Below are 14,710 nucleotides of genomic sequence, written 5' to 3' on the forward strand. Positions count from 1 at the left end.
AAACCAGTTTACACTTGAGGGTTTCTCAGCTTGTATATGAACAAAATCTTACAGGTGTTGGTCGCATATTTAGGATTGGGATCCAAATGCTGCCTCATGTGTTTATAGAAAAGACTTGAGAGATGATCTTTAGAAAGAAGATGCTGCCCAGTCTGGGATGGGAACCTGTTTGTTAGAGAGACGCCTGCTTCAGGTTACTCTCTCTCCCCTTAGCAAGAGCGGCTGCTTCCCTCTTACCAGCGCAGCCCTGACTGTTCGCCCACGTGCATTTACACACAGAATTACTCAAAACTACCACGGCTTTCCATTGTGCTGTGTGTGATTCATTTTAATCGTATCTTCTTATAGTTTTTTATTTTGAAATAATTTCAGGCTTACGGAAACGTTTCAGGAATAGTACAGAGACATGTATCTGTTCTTCACCCGGCTTCTTCACATCAACATTTTATTTCCTTTCCTTTACTGTTTTCTTTATTAATATTTATTATTGTTTTTCTGAAGCATTTGAAAGTAACTTGCAGACATGATGTCTCTTCATCCCTGAATAGTATAGTAGCACCTCCTAAGAGTACTTTCTCTTATCTATGCATGGACTAATGATCAACATCAGGAAATTAACATTGATGCAGTACTATTTAATCTACAGGTTTTAGTAATACTTCACCAACTGTCCCAGTAATGTCCTTTAGGGCAAAAGAGTAATAGTAGTAATAACAACAATAATATAAATGAAGAAAGAAAAAGTAAGAGCTGCTTGGGTCCGATTTAGGATCACATAGTGCACCGGTTGTTAGGTCCCTTAGTCTCCTGTAACCGGGAGGGTTCCCTAGTCGGTTTTTATTTTTAATGACATTGACAGACTTGCAGATCAGAGGCCACTTATGTTGTAGAATGTTCCTCAGTTTGTGTATTATTTGGTGTTTCTTCAGGATTATTAGAATTTATTAAGTTGTGGCAGGAATAGCACAAAAGTGTTGTGTCCTCCTTGATGGGATTTAAAAAGAAATCTTTACTTTTATCCTAAGTTTTTTGTTGTCATTATTTTTATAAATATGCTTCTTCCAGGTGCTTTTTAGACACCCATTTAACAAAGTTGCTAAGTGCTTTCCATTCAAGCAAGCATAGGGGATACAGACTAGGCGATCTTGTATCAGCAAAGAATTTATCATCTTAAGGGGAGAAGGCATCCGCAAAAGCAACTTCTTTCTCCCATGCTGTCTCTTTGTGATTTGTAAGGTATATGTTCTAAGACCTTTAGAGATCCCCAAATTTCCATATACCATGTGCCCATCTAACACCTCTCCCTCCCCTATTAAATGCTGTAAAGTGTAACTGAAATTTAATGGACTCTTGTAGAGCCTTAATGATTATATAAACACAGAGCTAACGTCATTTATAAAGCTTTTAAAATAAACTATGACTAAAATGAAATATATACAATCTGTTTCTTCATTTTAAGATTAGCAGTGGCCTTCAGGCCTCTGTAAACTCAGGGCCATGGTGGTAGATGATGGTTCTGCCACATGAGCCAAGCTGTAGACCGCGACCTGAGCCACTGAGAACTGAAAGTTCCACTTCTTTACCCAAATTTCTCTATCCTGCTAAGAACCGTCCCTCTCTTAGTGCTCTTTTCTTCTACCAGTTTCTAGGTTTCCACCAAAGAAAGTTTGATTGCTTTACCAGAGTCATGGCTGTGAAGTAGCAGGTTAAACCCGGTCAGCGAGAGGGCAGGTGGACAGCAGAGCCTTCTTAGCCAAGAGACTTGCTCCCGCTCTTTAGCAGTAAGATGGGCGCGGTGCAGCGTTCCTCCTGAGCTAGACTGGCCTGCGCAGCGGGCCTTAGAAATGCCAGTGAGGAGTTCAGCCGTGGTGGTTGTCCCTGAATGCCAGAGGTTTGCTTTCCTTTAGTCTTTCCTTTCTCCCTTTCTCACTGCCCCTCCTCTCTTTCTGCCTTCTTCCCTCTTTTTCTCTCTTTCTTTCTTTTTAACTCTAGTACAGATAATACGTGAAAACACAGTCATAATATGTGAGTTTCAGTAAGAACAGAGCCTTTGCTCTTCATGCTTCACTGGTGTAAGTACCTTGCATATTGTCTGCCACCCACAGTGGAGACAGTGGAGTGAGTGAGTGGAGCACACAAAGCAGAGAGGTTCCCTTCTGTTTGCCCTTTCCCTCCCCTAGGTAACCATTATCGTCAGATTATTTTTTTTAGTTTAGTTGGTAGCTTTTTCTTTTGTGGAGAGTTAGAGTGATTAATTTCCCCTTTGGAGCAAGGCTTGGCCAAGCAGAATGTAGCTAAGCACTCTGGGCTTTCCTTACGTCTGTGCAGCTTTTCCTTGACCCTAAACTGGGAGTTCCCTGTGCACCTGGGGGGAGGGATGGGACTGCAGCCCCTTCACCGTAGCAGAAGCCGCCTTCAGGAGGCTGAAGCTGGGTGGGCGGCGCGGCCTGCTGGGTGAGCCGTCTCGGTCACCCAGGACACCATTAAAGCTTAGAACGTGTGACTGTGGCATAAAGCTCTGTGAGTGTTATACAGAGAGCGATGGAGGCAAATTTCTAATAATGTTTCTAGTTACCCAGCCTGGGGCACTTACTTTTCTTCAAAAACAGTTAATGGAAAAGAAGTTAATTTTAATGTTTACACACAATAATTAGGGCAGTAAATAAAATCATAAGTGTAACACAACTAATTAGAAGAATTTTTAGAATTTATGTTGACAGTCTTGATGAATTCAGGTATTTGAAAGGTGATTATAGTATGTATTCCCTTCCCCAACACACGGCTCTTTTAAAATTCAGCTTCCTTCTCTGCTGAGTATTTGAACCTAAATGCCATACCCATATAAACGTCACCAACTTAACTTCCTTATGTTATTCTACATTGGTTCACACTTAGGAGGTTGCTGTTGTGTAAACTTCTTCACTGAGGAAAAATTTGACTGTTTAGAAGAACTTAATGAAAAGGGACATCTCAAAAAATAGAGGAATAAAATTTTTTCCTAAATGGCAGGTAATATATAGTGTAGAATAAGCAGCACATTAACTTGGAGACGGTAAAAATGTCTGTATTTTAGATGGTTTATTTTACTCTGTCTTGTGAAGAAAATATGACACACAGTGGTGTTTTCTTATTTTCCCAGCTGTTGACCTGAAAAATGGCTCCGGGAAAGTGTATCGCGGCCCCGCAGAAGGCTCTGCTGATGTTACAATCACACTGTCAGACGAGGATTTCATTGACGTGGTCCTGGGCAAGCTTGACCCTCAGAAGGTAACATTCTTCAAATGTTCGTTTATTCATCATCGTTCTTCCTGTTTGACAATTGCAGTTTTCAGCTGACTTCCAAATTCTGATTTATAAGACAGAGTTCTTACAACTCTGAAGAAGATGCAGTTGATACCAATATCTGAGTTGACAGATCATGAATCTTTCTAATAGAGTTTCAACTGACACTCTTGAAAACTGAATTTTTGGTGAAATTCTTCTTTACCATATCAACAATATAAAATCTACATCTAGACTCTTTATTATATTATGTCATTAGTTCAAAGGTGAAAAACCCTATAATATTAGTAGCTATTAAATGAAATTAGACATTCATTCCTGATATATAAGATTGAGAACTTGTCTTAAGCGTCATTGAAAACTGGCTCTAGAAGGATAGAGGATAGCACCTGGTGCCTCATTGAAGGTGAAACATTTAGAGACAGGCATTCAGTGAAAAGCATGATTAAGACGAGAGCGCCCCCTCTGACCAGGATGAGTCAGTGTTGTTCTGAAACTTTTGGCCAGTCTACAAACACACAGATTAAAGTAACTGCTGTCGCAGTTAGAATGGAGTAGAAAAGTTTGTTATTTTCAAATCGTGATTGTGTCGCTGGAAATCCCAAGAGAATCAACTGATTGGTCCTTAGAAGAGTTCAGAGAAGTGGCTGAATGCGCAGTGGTTATTAAAAAATAGCTTTCACATAGCAGCAGAACAAACTAGAAGATATAATTGAAAAAAAATTGTTTATAATTACAACCTAAACTAAAAAATCCTAATGACTCCCCTCAAAAAAGAGTGTAGTACCTATTTGAAGAAAACTATACAACTTTATAAGGAACAGAGTAATTTGAATAAATAGAAAATGTTCGGTTTTTCTGAATAGAAAAACTAATTTAAAAAGCATTATAAAATAATTTTAAAAGAATTGTAAAGTAGTACAGAAAAAATATGTTCTTTGTCACCAGATAAATCTGAGTCTGAATCTTAGCTCTTCCACCTACTCTCTCAAACTTGAATTTTCTTATTGGTAAAATGAATAATTATAATAATTCCAAAGCATTATTACAATAACTAAATCCAATAATATATGTGAAGAGCTTAGTAAGTGCTTGGTACTGAGTGAGTCCTCAGTTAATTCCTTCCCAGGAATTTATTTAGTACCTACTCATATTCGGGTACTAGGGGAGGCTGAACAAGACAATGCACCAATTGTGTGGAGCTTAGTCCTAGAGGTGAATGGAAAAGAAATATAATTTCAGGTATGAAGAAAAATAAGTCAGGGTAATGGATTAGAGTAATGGTTGGCAAACTTTCTTTACAGGGTCACATTGTAAAATTTTGGGCTTTGCGGGCTAGACGGTCTCTGTTGTACCCACTCAGTTCCGTCATTGTAGAGCTCAAGTAGCCATAGATATTAACGTGAACAAATGGACGTGGCTATGTTCCAGTCAAACTTTATTTACAAAAACAGGCAGCAGACTAGTCCTGGCCCACAGGCTATAGTTTGCCAGCCCCTGGATTAGAGTGTGACAGGATGGAGGAACTGTTTTAGACAGGGTTGTCCAAAATGGCCTGATAGAGACCTGAACAGTGAGGGGTGAGCCATAGGCTAAGGGAACAATGAATGCAGAGGCCGGAGGCAGGAGTAGGGTCATGTGTTAGAGTTCTGTAACTATGAGAGGCCAGTGGTAGTGAAATGGGCAGTGGGGAGAGTGGGAGGAGGTGAGATGGGAGAGTGGGCAAGGGCTAGATCACACAGGGACCTTGCAGAGCTCGGTGAGGAGTTCAGGTCAGTGTGTGATAAGGCACTGAGCTGTGGAATGACAGGCGCTCCTAGTGTTTGAACATGACAGCCTTTCACTTGGTAAGAATGAGCTTGCTGTGCTCTTACCACATGTCAGACACTAAGCTAACCACTTCACACACTGTTTCATTTAATTCATACGACAAAGCTGCGCTGTTCAGGCACCGTTGTCCTGCCCTTGTACATGAGCAGGCTGGAGCTCAGACAGGTTGCGGAATTTGTCCACGCTCAGCTCGCTAGTACGTGGCAGGGCCTAGATTCTGACCCAGGCATTCTAATGCCGTAGCCCAGGACCTGTTCACTACTTTGTTCCACCATCTTATTTTATCCTTATATGGCTTTCTGTTCCATGAAGATGTACTAAGTAGTTTTAATCTGCTTTTAAACGTTCTGAATTTAGTATTTTAATGGTCAAGAACACAGTATAGCCTTTTATTTATATGTTCTCAAATTCATGTTTAAGAACACAGACTAAGGCTAGAAGCATAGGTTGAAGCAGAACTCCCAGGTCTGTGAGTCCAGATGAATTATTCTGTGGCTTTCTAAAATACACAAGGAGTCTTATTTTTTCTTAGCTGTCTAAAAATATCTATAATCATTAAACTATCACCGCTGGATAAAAGTTGCCTTTGTTGTCAAGAAGTAACTCAGTTGTATTCAGTCTGAACAGTGATCTTTTTTTTGAATAATGATCTTTTAAAAATACAGATAAAGTGTAGCATGATCAAGTTTGGTACTCTTTTCCCTCCACTCCAGGCATTCTTCAGTGGCAGGCTGAAGGCCAGAGGGAACATCATGCTGAGCCAGAAGCTTCAGATGATCTTTAAAGAATATGCTAACCTCTGAAGGACATGCTTCATTGTTAACAAAAATAGAAGACTGTTCTCTTCACCCAGATATGCAACAATGATTCAGCAAAACTGATCAAACCTAAGATGCAGAGGAAATTGCTTAACATTTTCAGATTTCAGATAACTTTTCAGATTTTCATTTTCTACTAATTTTTCATGTTATCTTTATTTTTACAAGGAACTATAAAATAGCATGTAATTATTCTTATTAGATCTTATCTTCATAATAAAAAATTTTCATTCAAGTCTAGTCTCCATAGAATTGTGATAGTGTTTATAAGTTAAAGGAAAATTAAATGAGTCAAGGTCACTCTGATGCCTTTTGCACTTTCTGTTGTTTTCTGTTCTCTAATTTATTAAAACTCCTGTTTTAACATAAATTTTCAATACTCCTTTTTCATACTTTGCTATAGTAGGTAGTATTCTGCTTTAAGGCAAGAGGAAAGTCTTTGTGTTCCCAGATAGTTTTCTTTCTTCCTCTCTCCCCCTTTGCTAGAAATTTTTTTACATTCATCTAATGCTTATAAGTCTACCAAATACAAAGCGTTCTTGCCTAATTGGTAAACTTAAATCATAAGATGGTCACTAGCAAGTACTCTCATATCATTATTTCCCCCCACATTTAGCTCGGATGAGCATGCTGAGAAAAGGCTCTTTGCTGGCTTGGCTGCAGACGTAATGAGAAGGCGGTGGGTGCTCAGGCCAGGGAGAGAGTAAGTTTCAGTCATGGAGCACAGCTGAGCAGTGTGTGTGGGTGGGTGGGTTCTCTGGGAAGCTGACTTTGAGATGAAGATTCACGGGCACAAAATGTATTTGGAAATGTTCTTGGGGTCCATATGCAGAGGGGTGGGGTGGGTAAGCTGAGGAAGCAGGACTAGGCAGGGGGAGAAGATACGCTGTGGTGCATGTACCACAAGCTTTCAGCAGATGCTTTAAGGAGCTCAGAAGCTGGGGTGGCCCTTCAGATTTGTCCTGAGCTAACTAGTCACTGATTATGGCCTGCCCTGTACAGGGCCGTGACCTTGGGGGGAGCAGCAGAGCCATTCCTGGAGTGTGTTTATAGTCAGTTGATTCTCTCTCTGCCCCGTAGCTGGGGAGATATGTCTTCAGTCCTGAATAGGGCTTCTGGGAGCACACAGCACAGTACTTCACTTCAGGGAACAAGATTGAGGGAATTGGAGTTTAGAGATCAAGAGAGATCTCAAATTTAGAATTTTAATGTTTAGCACAGTGCTGGAAATTACTATAGGACCTTAACATATTATTGTTGGCTTAATGAAGGAGCAGGATACGTGGAAGGCATAGAAGAAAAGTTGCATGTTTGGCAATTATGCCTTAGTCTTATGAAGTTTGTATGGTATCTTAAAATTAATTTTAATTCAGAGTGATCCATTGTTATGCCACCTGAATTAAAAAAACAATGGCAGTCTTTCAGTGTTGGTCTTTTATGATAGCTGTTGTCCCTGTTGAGCTTAGAAAAGCTTCGTGTCCTTCCAAGTAGAAGCAGCATATTAAAATTAATCAGATGCCACCACACATTAATGAATGTGTTGAATATATACCTTAGGTGCTTAAAACATGTTAAGAAAGTGATGTTTTGATGATCGTACTAACTTCACGGTGCCGGTTGGAAAGGTCAGAGAGGCACTGGCATGCAGACTTGGCAGCTTTCTTAGTCCACATGCCCCTTCACCTCTGTAGCAGTCGATGTTGGGGGGCACCCTCATTCCTTTCCCCCATCCTCTCATGAGGAATGTATTCACTTCTAATGAGCTTATGAGTTAACCTCTCTTGTCTGTTTTGTAATTTTCTCTGTCTGTCTTTTCAGGATTTTTGATCAAGGTTTCAGCCTTCTCTTTTCGGGAGACATTTTCTTCCTCGATCATTCAATCTACTCATACCTTCAGCCACTACCTCAGTGCTGGTGACTCCCAATCTGTATCTTTAGCTTTGATCTTTCCGTAATTCCCCAGTCCCATCCGCAGATCCAAATCGTTACTAGACTGCATGTAAAGGCCCAAAGTAAACGTGAGCCTCCTCCGCCCCTACAGCTGTGTCTGTAGGGCATCACCTTTTGTCTTAGTTTAGAGCATCACCTTTTGCCTAAAGTAAGAAACCAGTCAACTTTGACTTTTCCTCACACCCCATATTTAAATTTTTATTCAATTTTTTAATCTAAAATAACAGATAACAACAGTATACCATTTCTTGCATCCCCAAGCCCATACCCTTCACTTATAGCAATCATTGATCTGTTCTCTGTATCTAAGAGTTTGATTTTCAAATTGTTACAGTATTTTTTTTATTTAATATGTCTTTATTGATTTCAAAGAGAGGAGGGGAGAAGGAGAGAGAGATAGAAACATCAATGATGAGAGAGTCATTGATCGGCTGCCTCCTGCACTCCCCCTACTGGGGATAGAGCCCGCAACCCGGGGCATGTGCCCTGACATGGAATTGAACCCGTGACCTCCTGGTTCATAGGCCGATGCTCAACCACTGAGCCACACTGGCTGAGCTACACTGGCTGAGCTGCTACAGTGTTTTTAATTAGAGAATTAACGTTTCTTATGAGTTGTTTAACAAATATGTATTTCTCCACATGTGAATCATCAGTTCTATTCTTGAGTTGACAATTAAAAAAGAAACCCATTTGGCAGATGGCAATGAAACTCCAAGTGAATTGTCCCAGGTCATACTGGGAGAGGTTTGAGGCAGACCAGGAAACTAGGTCCCCAACTTCTAGTTCATGTTCAGTCCACTGTGCTTTTCTAAGCAGTACTTCTAAACACATCTTTCCATCCCTATCTTTTAAGGATAATATGATTCGCCATAAAGTAGACTCCTCAATTAAGGTGAGTGGAGCTATGAAAAGTGCTGTTTCTTTAAAGCTAGCAGTATTTTTACTCTATAACGTTGGAATTACAGAAAAATTTCAAAGGTGAAATAGGAGAAGGCTGGGTATTGTATAACTACTTGGATCAGAGAAGATCCTTTATCTTTGATGTTTTTTAATTCTGACTGTCCTTGCCGAGTTGAAAATGTACTACTAGTTGATACCCTATAGCTCCTTTATATATTAAAGTTCCATTCCCCAAGAGCCTTCTTTTAACACCCCAGGGACTCATCTCCAGACCTCCACCCCTCCTCCAATATCCAAACAATATAATACTCTTTGAATTTTTTTCCAGATAAAATCTTGTAGTTGACAAAGTCAAATTCTCTCTTGAATTTAATTAGGTTTATAACTATTATAAAAGAACAGTACTTAAAGACCTAAGACATGGTCTATTAACTCCCCACTTTCTTTATAGTAGCTCATCTTTTTGTGTATCTTAAAAGTGAAATTACTACTTATAAACTATAGAACTATAACTTTATCATTCAGCCATTTAAAAGAAATCACAGGTTTCAATTCTCCAAATTAAGACAATTAAATGTTTAGTTGATTTTCATTTCATGAATTCAATGAGAATTAGTTTAATCACTTATTCAATAATTAAACTACAAAAAATTATTAAAAGTCTCATATCTTTTGTAAAGGCAATTGGATTTTCTAAACTGTTCAACTGAAAATCAGTTCAAGGAAAACTACAAGTTCTGATAATCAAACGGGCATGTTTTCATACTTAATTTCACTTATATATGTCAAAGAATTAGTTTTATGGTATTTTATTCTAAGGATACATTAGAAAGTTACATGATATAATAATGTAATGACGTTGTTGATTGGCATAGTTGAAATAAAGAGATTATCCGTTGCTGAAATAGATTAACGTCTCAATTCAACATGTACAGGCAACTAGTAATAGCTCCCTACTTTTGTGAGCCACCTTACATACTCAGGCCTATTTTTGTTCCTTTTCTGATTTGAAACAGCTACCCCATGAAGAGGAAGGGAATGGTTGCCCTTGGCTGAAAACTCAAGTCCATGTGCTGCTGGTAACCTGCCATGAGAACTGGACAAGTCATTTTCTAGGCTGGTTTCCTAGCTGTTAACAGCTTGGACTAGGTTATCCCCAGAAGGTCTTAGTTTCAAGATTTTAGGAGGCTATGAACATTGAAGTTCTAACCTTGCTGTGCAATCAAGTATTTCGCTTTATCAAGTAAGAATTATAGGGTATATATATGTCTGATGAAAAGCCAGTGATGAAATGGGAGAAAATGGTATAATTAAGATGTCAGAAGTCTTAATGGGGTAAAGGTGGTGGGAGCCCAAGTTTCCAAGCCCTATTGGTCACCTCTCATTTAATATTTAAATCAAAAAAGTCCCTAGCTGCTTATAGTAAGAAATCCAGTGTCCCCACCAACATATCCATGCATCCTTGGAGGGCTTTTGATGGCTTTCTAGTCACATTTTGATATGATTTTCTGATTGTATTGAATGATCAGTTTCTCATCTCACCTTACTCAGCTACTCTCTTATTATGCATTGAATCTAAATGTGGAATAGCATTCATTTTTGTTGATATTTCCTCCCAAACCATGCACTCAAGATAGTTGTGTGTCCTAGGCCATTACTGAAGTATTTGGATTAACAGAGGGTTTACATCACAGCCTGAGCCCAGCAGGCTACTTGTGGAATATACTAGACATTCTGGCTCTTAGAGCTGCCCTGGCTACTGCCACCACTGAAAAGTTCCAAACAGGCTGACTCCTAGTCTCCCATGCCTCCAGAAGCTCCTACTTTATTACACACACCCGTTCAGCTGTTTCTCAACCAGGCCATTGGAGGGCCCTGTTCACAGCTAACGAGTTTCAGTGTACATGGCTGAAGAAAAAGGTTTCTCTCCCTAAGGGGAATTCTGCCTCTAGCTTACATGTATTTTTTCCTCCTGGGCAAAGTAGGATGGCAAGGTAGGAAGTGAGTAGGAAGACTCAGAGGTAGCTTTGGGAATAGGATGCCAGGTGAGGGAGCCAGTGTCCAAGTGCCCACCACCTGCAGCACCCTGTGCCAGGAGTTTTACAGGTATCCCAGCTAATCACAATAAGCATGTGAAGTAGATAATGTCATTAGCCCCCATATAAAGATGAGGAAACAGGGTCAGGGAGGTTAAATAACTTCCTCAAGATCATTCTGCTGTTAAGTGGCAGATCAGGGATTTGGGTACAAGCAGTCTTTATGCTCAACCACTGTAAAATGCTGCTGCCTTGTGCTTTATGCAGGGGCCAAATCTATGTTATTGCATTTTATTCCTGTGAGTTATATGCATTTTTCATCATTTTTCTTCCAAAGAGGGAGCTTTCCCAAAGTCACAGAGTTAGGATGTATTGGTTCTTGGAGTCAAACCCAGCTTATTTTAACTCCTAAGTCTGTGTGGCATGTTGCCTTGATAGGCTTTCCATTTAAAATATTAATGCACTTTTACTTGGGTTTATCAGCAGGATTTTTAAATAATGGTTCCATTAAAAATATGCAAGGTTTTATAATGAACATCACAGAATTGATTCCTAAAGACATTTATTTTAAAAGTTTACAGTCTGAACAATAGAAAGAAAAGGAGAAAGGTTCCATAAGAGAAGATTAAAGAAAATACTTTCAGATAGTCAAGGTACCATTGGGCAAGAAATACACACTTGGGATTGTGAGGCACTGGGATTGTTCAATTTTTGGAATTCCAAACCCATGGATTCTGGTAAGAAACATCTTTTTTTTAATCCTCTCCCAAGGATATTTTTTTCCACTGCTTTTCAGAGAGAGTGGAGGGGAGAGAGAGAGAGAGAGAGAAACATTGATGTGAGAGACACTGATTGGTTGCCCCCTGCACATGCCCTGACCATGGCCTGGGGGTTGAGCCTGCAACCAAGGTACGTGCTTTTCACTGGAATCCAACCTGAGACCCTTCAGTCCATGGGCCGGCGCTCTAACCACTGAGCAAAACCGGCTAGGGCTGGTAAGAAACATCTTACCGTATACTTCAAGTTGTCAAAAATAAACTACCTGGCAAGTATGAAAAAACACACTGTCATTTATGTTAACCTTTGCAATAAATACTGAGTTTTCATTGTCTTTTGAAATTACTGGGCCCACAGAAACATGTAACACAAAAATCACAGAAAGAGTGATAGGGATGTTGTCTTTTTAAAGTGTAGCTTAACAGAGAAATTAAGAAAATTTAGAATCAACAGAATCAATAGCATCAGTCAACATCCACCCCACCGGATGCCTGAACCCCTTTCTTAACGTACTTGGCAAGGGGTTGTGCAGCCCTTGCTCGGTTGCCTCTAACGGAGAACTCTGCTTCCCCTAAGGCAGGAGGGACTTCCTTAGGAAAATGGGCCGTGCTCGGCGTTAGAAAATGCAGTGGAATGATGACTGTTTCCTTCCTTGTATGATCTGTTGATTTGGGTTTTTGCTTAACGAAGCAGGAGAGGTTAAATTTCTTCTGTAGAGTTTGTTCAAATCCTTTTTAAAAGGGACACAATGTGGTCTGAGGGGAACAGTATTGGACTTGGGATCAGGACACTGGCTCATCCTGAATGGCAGGTCTGAGGGCCAGCTGCACGATGCCCAGAAACCCTTCTCTAGGATGTTCTTTGGCTCATCTCAAGGGGTTGTTTAAAGAGTTAAATGAAAATGAATACGAAAGTGTTTTAATAACACTGCCTTATAGTTGTGTGTTCTATGATTCATTAAATTGGTGCAGACAATGCTCTAAATGTAGGCAGATAAGTGTGGAGTTCAGTGATTCAGATACTTTGCTTAATTATACAGGAATTGTCAAGACCTGGAGCACTTGGGGGCAAGAGTTTGTCTGTGTGGGGGTGGGGGGAGGTTCTGCTTGTCAAAGATTGGATGCCAGCAGAGGGAACGCGTGCTTCGGTCTACCTGCAGACGTGTCCGATCTTTCTTGTGGGCAGGAGATGCTCGCAAGTTGCCTGCCCTGAAGCTGCCTCTCCCAAATTCATTCCTCAGCCTCAGGGACCTCCCGCAGCATATTGGCCGGCTCCCTTAAGGATGGCGGTCCTAATCTGATTTTAGCAGGTGGATTGTGGCCATAGGATCCCATCTGGCTCTGTTCACCTTTCCCAGGATGAGACTATTTATCAGCTGACAGTTATGGGCCTGCTTTTACGGGGCAGATTTCTGGGCCTCAACCACTATCCGTCTACCTCTTATCATTGGTGGCTTAGTTTTCTCAACACTTCTACTTTTTGGGTTGGATTCACCTACTGCCGAACCATTTCCTAAATAATGCCTCAGTTTTCTAAAGGTTTGAGACACTGTGGCTTAGACTAGTGGTTCTCAAAATATGTTCTCTGGACCAGAAGTATTAGCGTCTCCTAGGAATCTGTTGGAGAGGCAAGTTTTTGGGCCCCACTCCAGACCTACTGAATTCTGAATCTCCGGGGCAGGGTCCCTCGGTGTGTGTTGTAACAAGCCCTCTAGGGGATTCTGATGCATATTAATGTTGGAACACCCTGTCTTGGACTGTTTGATTGCCCTGTGGAGGCAGATTGGGCCACTTATCTCCTCTCTGTCCTAGCCCTAGAGGAAAGTTTCTGCCTGGCATCAGCTTTCGGTGTATCTCCTCTGGTGTGTTGCTAAAACCCGTCAAAAGGATCACTCTAGTTTCCACATATGAACAGTCTGGTTAGGTAAGATTTCTACGGGAGCATAACCGGCCACATAGTCTAGTGCTATGATTTATGGACACCCTTCCTGATCTGAACCAGGCACTTGTACTGCAATGCCAAATAACACGGTTCTTTTAAAACAAAAGAAATGCCACTGGGGTGCTGGTGGGGTGGTGGGGTGGTGGAGGGGCTCAAGGATAGGAAGCCAATTAGAATAATACCCTATTGCAAACTCAGGATAACTTCATTGGCCTTCCTTCTTTTTCCTCTTGCCTTCCAGTTCTGTTTTTCTTTCTTCCTACAGGAGCAGGTGAATAGTTTGACAATGTTACTAGCTCATAAAAAGAAGAGAGCATTACCTTATTTATAGACTCTGGGTGTTAATATCAAGAGGCTTAAATGTGAAAGCTGAGGTAGGTCTTCCTGATTGCTCCTTAATTTCCTCAGGAATAACTGAGAGGGAGCGACAATACATCTTTGTTTAGCAGCTATGGTTTTCATTAAATTTAATTGAGGCTCCCAGAAGCTTTAAATTTAGGGCAACTTCAAAATGCAGGTGGCTTCTGTTAAGTATAATTATATTCCCTTTATAGCTACCATGGTCTGGGAAAGCTGGGCTGTCAGACTTAAAATCTTGAACAAGCCCACCAGCGCTTTGGTTTCAGGAGAGTTCATTTCCAAGGCTACCCCCCTCCCTCTCCTCCGTCCCTCCCTCCATCCCTCCCATTCCTCTCTCCCTTTTTGCCGAGGCTAATGTGAACTGAACAAAAGCTCCCCGGTTGTGCGTACAACCTTACTAGTGCGTTGAGGTCAACATTTCCGAGGTTAGTTTTCCCAGGACTCTAAGTCCGTCTGGTTGACCACAGGGGCAGGTCAGGGGCCTTGAGTTCAGCAGATTCTATTTGCAAAGAGCCAAGCGTCCGCCCGAGGCCCGCAGAGGGTGGGAGCAGAGGTCGGGGCTGCCTGATGGCAAACCGCTGCCCGAGTGGAAGGAGACGAGCGTGTGGAGCTCCCCCTTGCCTTCTCTTTACTTCTTTTTCCTTTGAATCACGCACATCCTTTCTGCTTCTAGATTTAGAAAGGAATTTGTGCAAGTGTATTGTGAAGGTAATGCAATAACTCTGCAGAAAGCCTTCTGATGTAACCATCACTGTGTATATATAATAAACAGTGAAGTATAGTGTCATCTGCTCAAGGACAGTTTTCTGAACC

At 40.9% G+C, this 14,710-nt stretch overlaps 1 protein-coding gene across 1 annotated transcript in view; it reads left to right on the top strand.

The window, feature by feature from the left end:
- HSD17B4 (hydroxysteroid 17-beta dehydrogenase 4) overlaps positions 1-6,170 on the top strand; it is a 67,505-nt gene extending 61,335 nt beyond the window's left edge. The window contains exons 23-24 of the mRNA XM_016204610.2: positions 3,140-3,267; positions 5,826-6,170. Coding sequence (XP_016060096.1) covers positions 3,140-3,267; positions 5,826-5,915 — 218 coding nt within the window. The 3' untranslated portion in view covers positions 5,916-6,170. The remainder of the gene's footprint in view (positions 1-3,139; positions 3,268-5,825) is intronic.
- The last annotated feature ends 8,540 nt before the right edge of the window (positions 6,171-14,710 follow it).

Source organism: Miniopterus natalensis, chromosome 3 (assembly GCF_054644295.1).
Source record: "Miniopterus natalensis isolate mMinNat1 chromosome 3, mMinNat1.hap1, whole genome shotgun sequence".
Classification (NCBI taxonomy): domain Eukaryota; kingdom Metazoa; phylum Chordata; class Mammalia; order Chiroptera; family Miniopteridae; genus Miniopterus; species Miniopterus natalensis.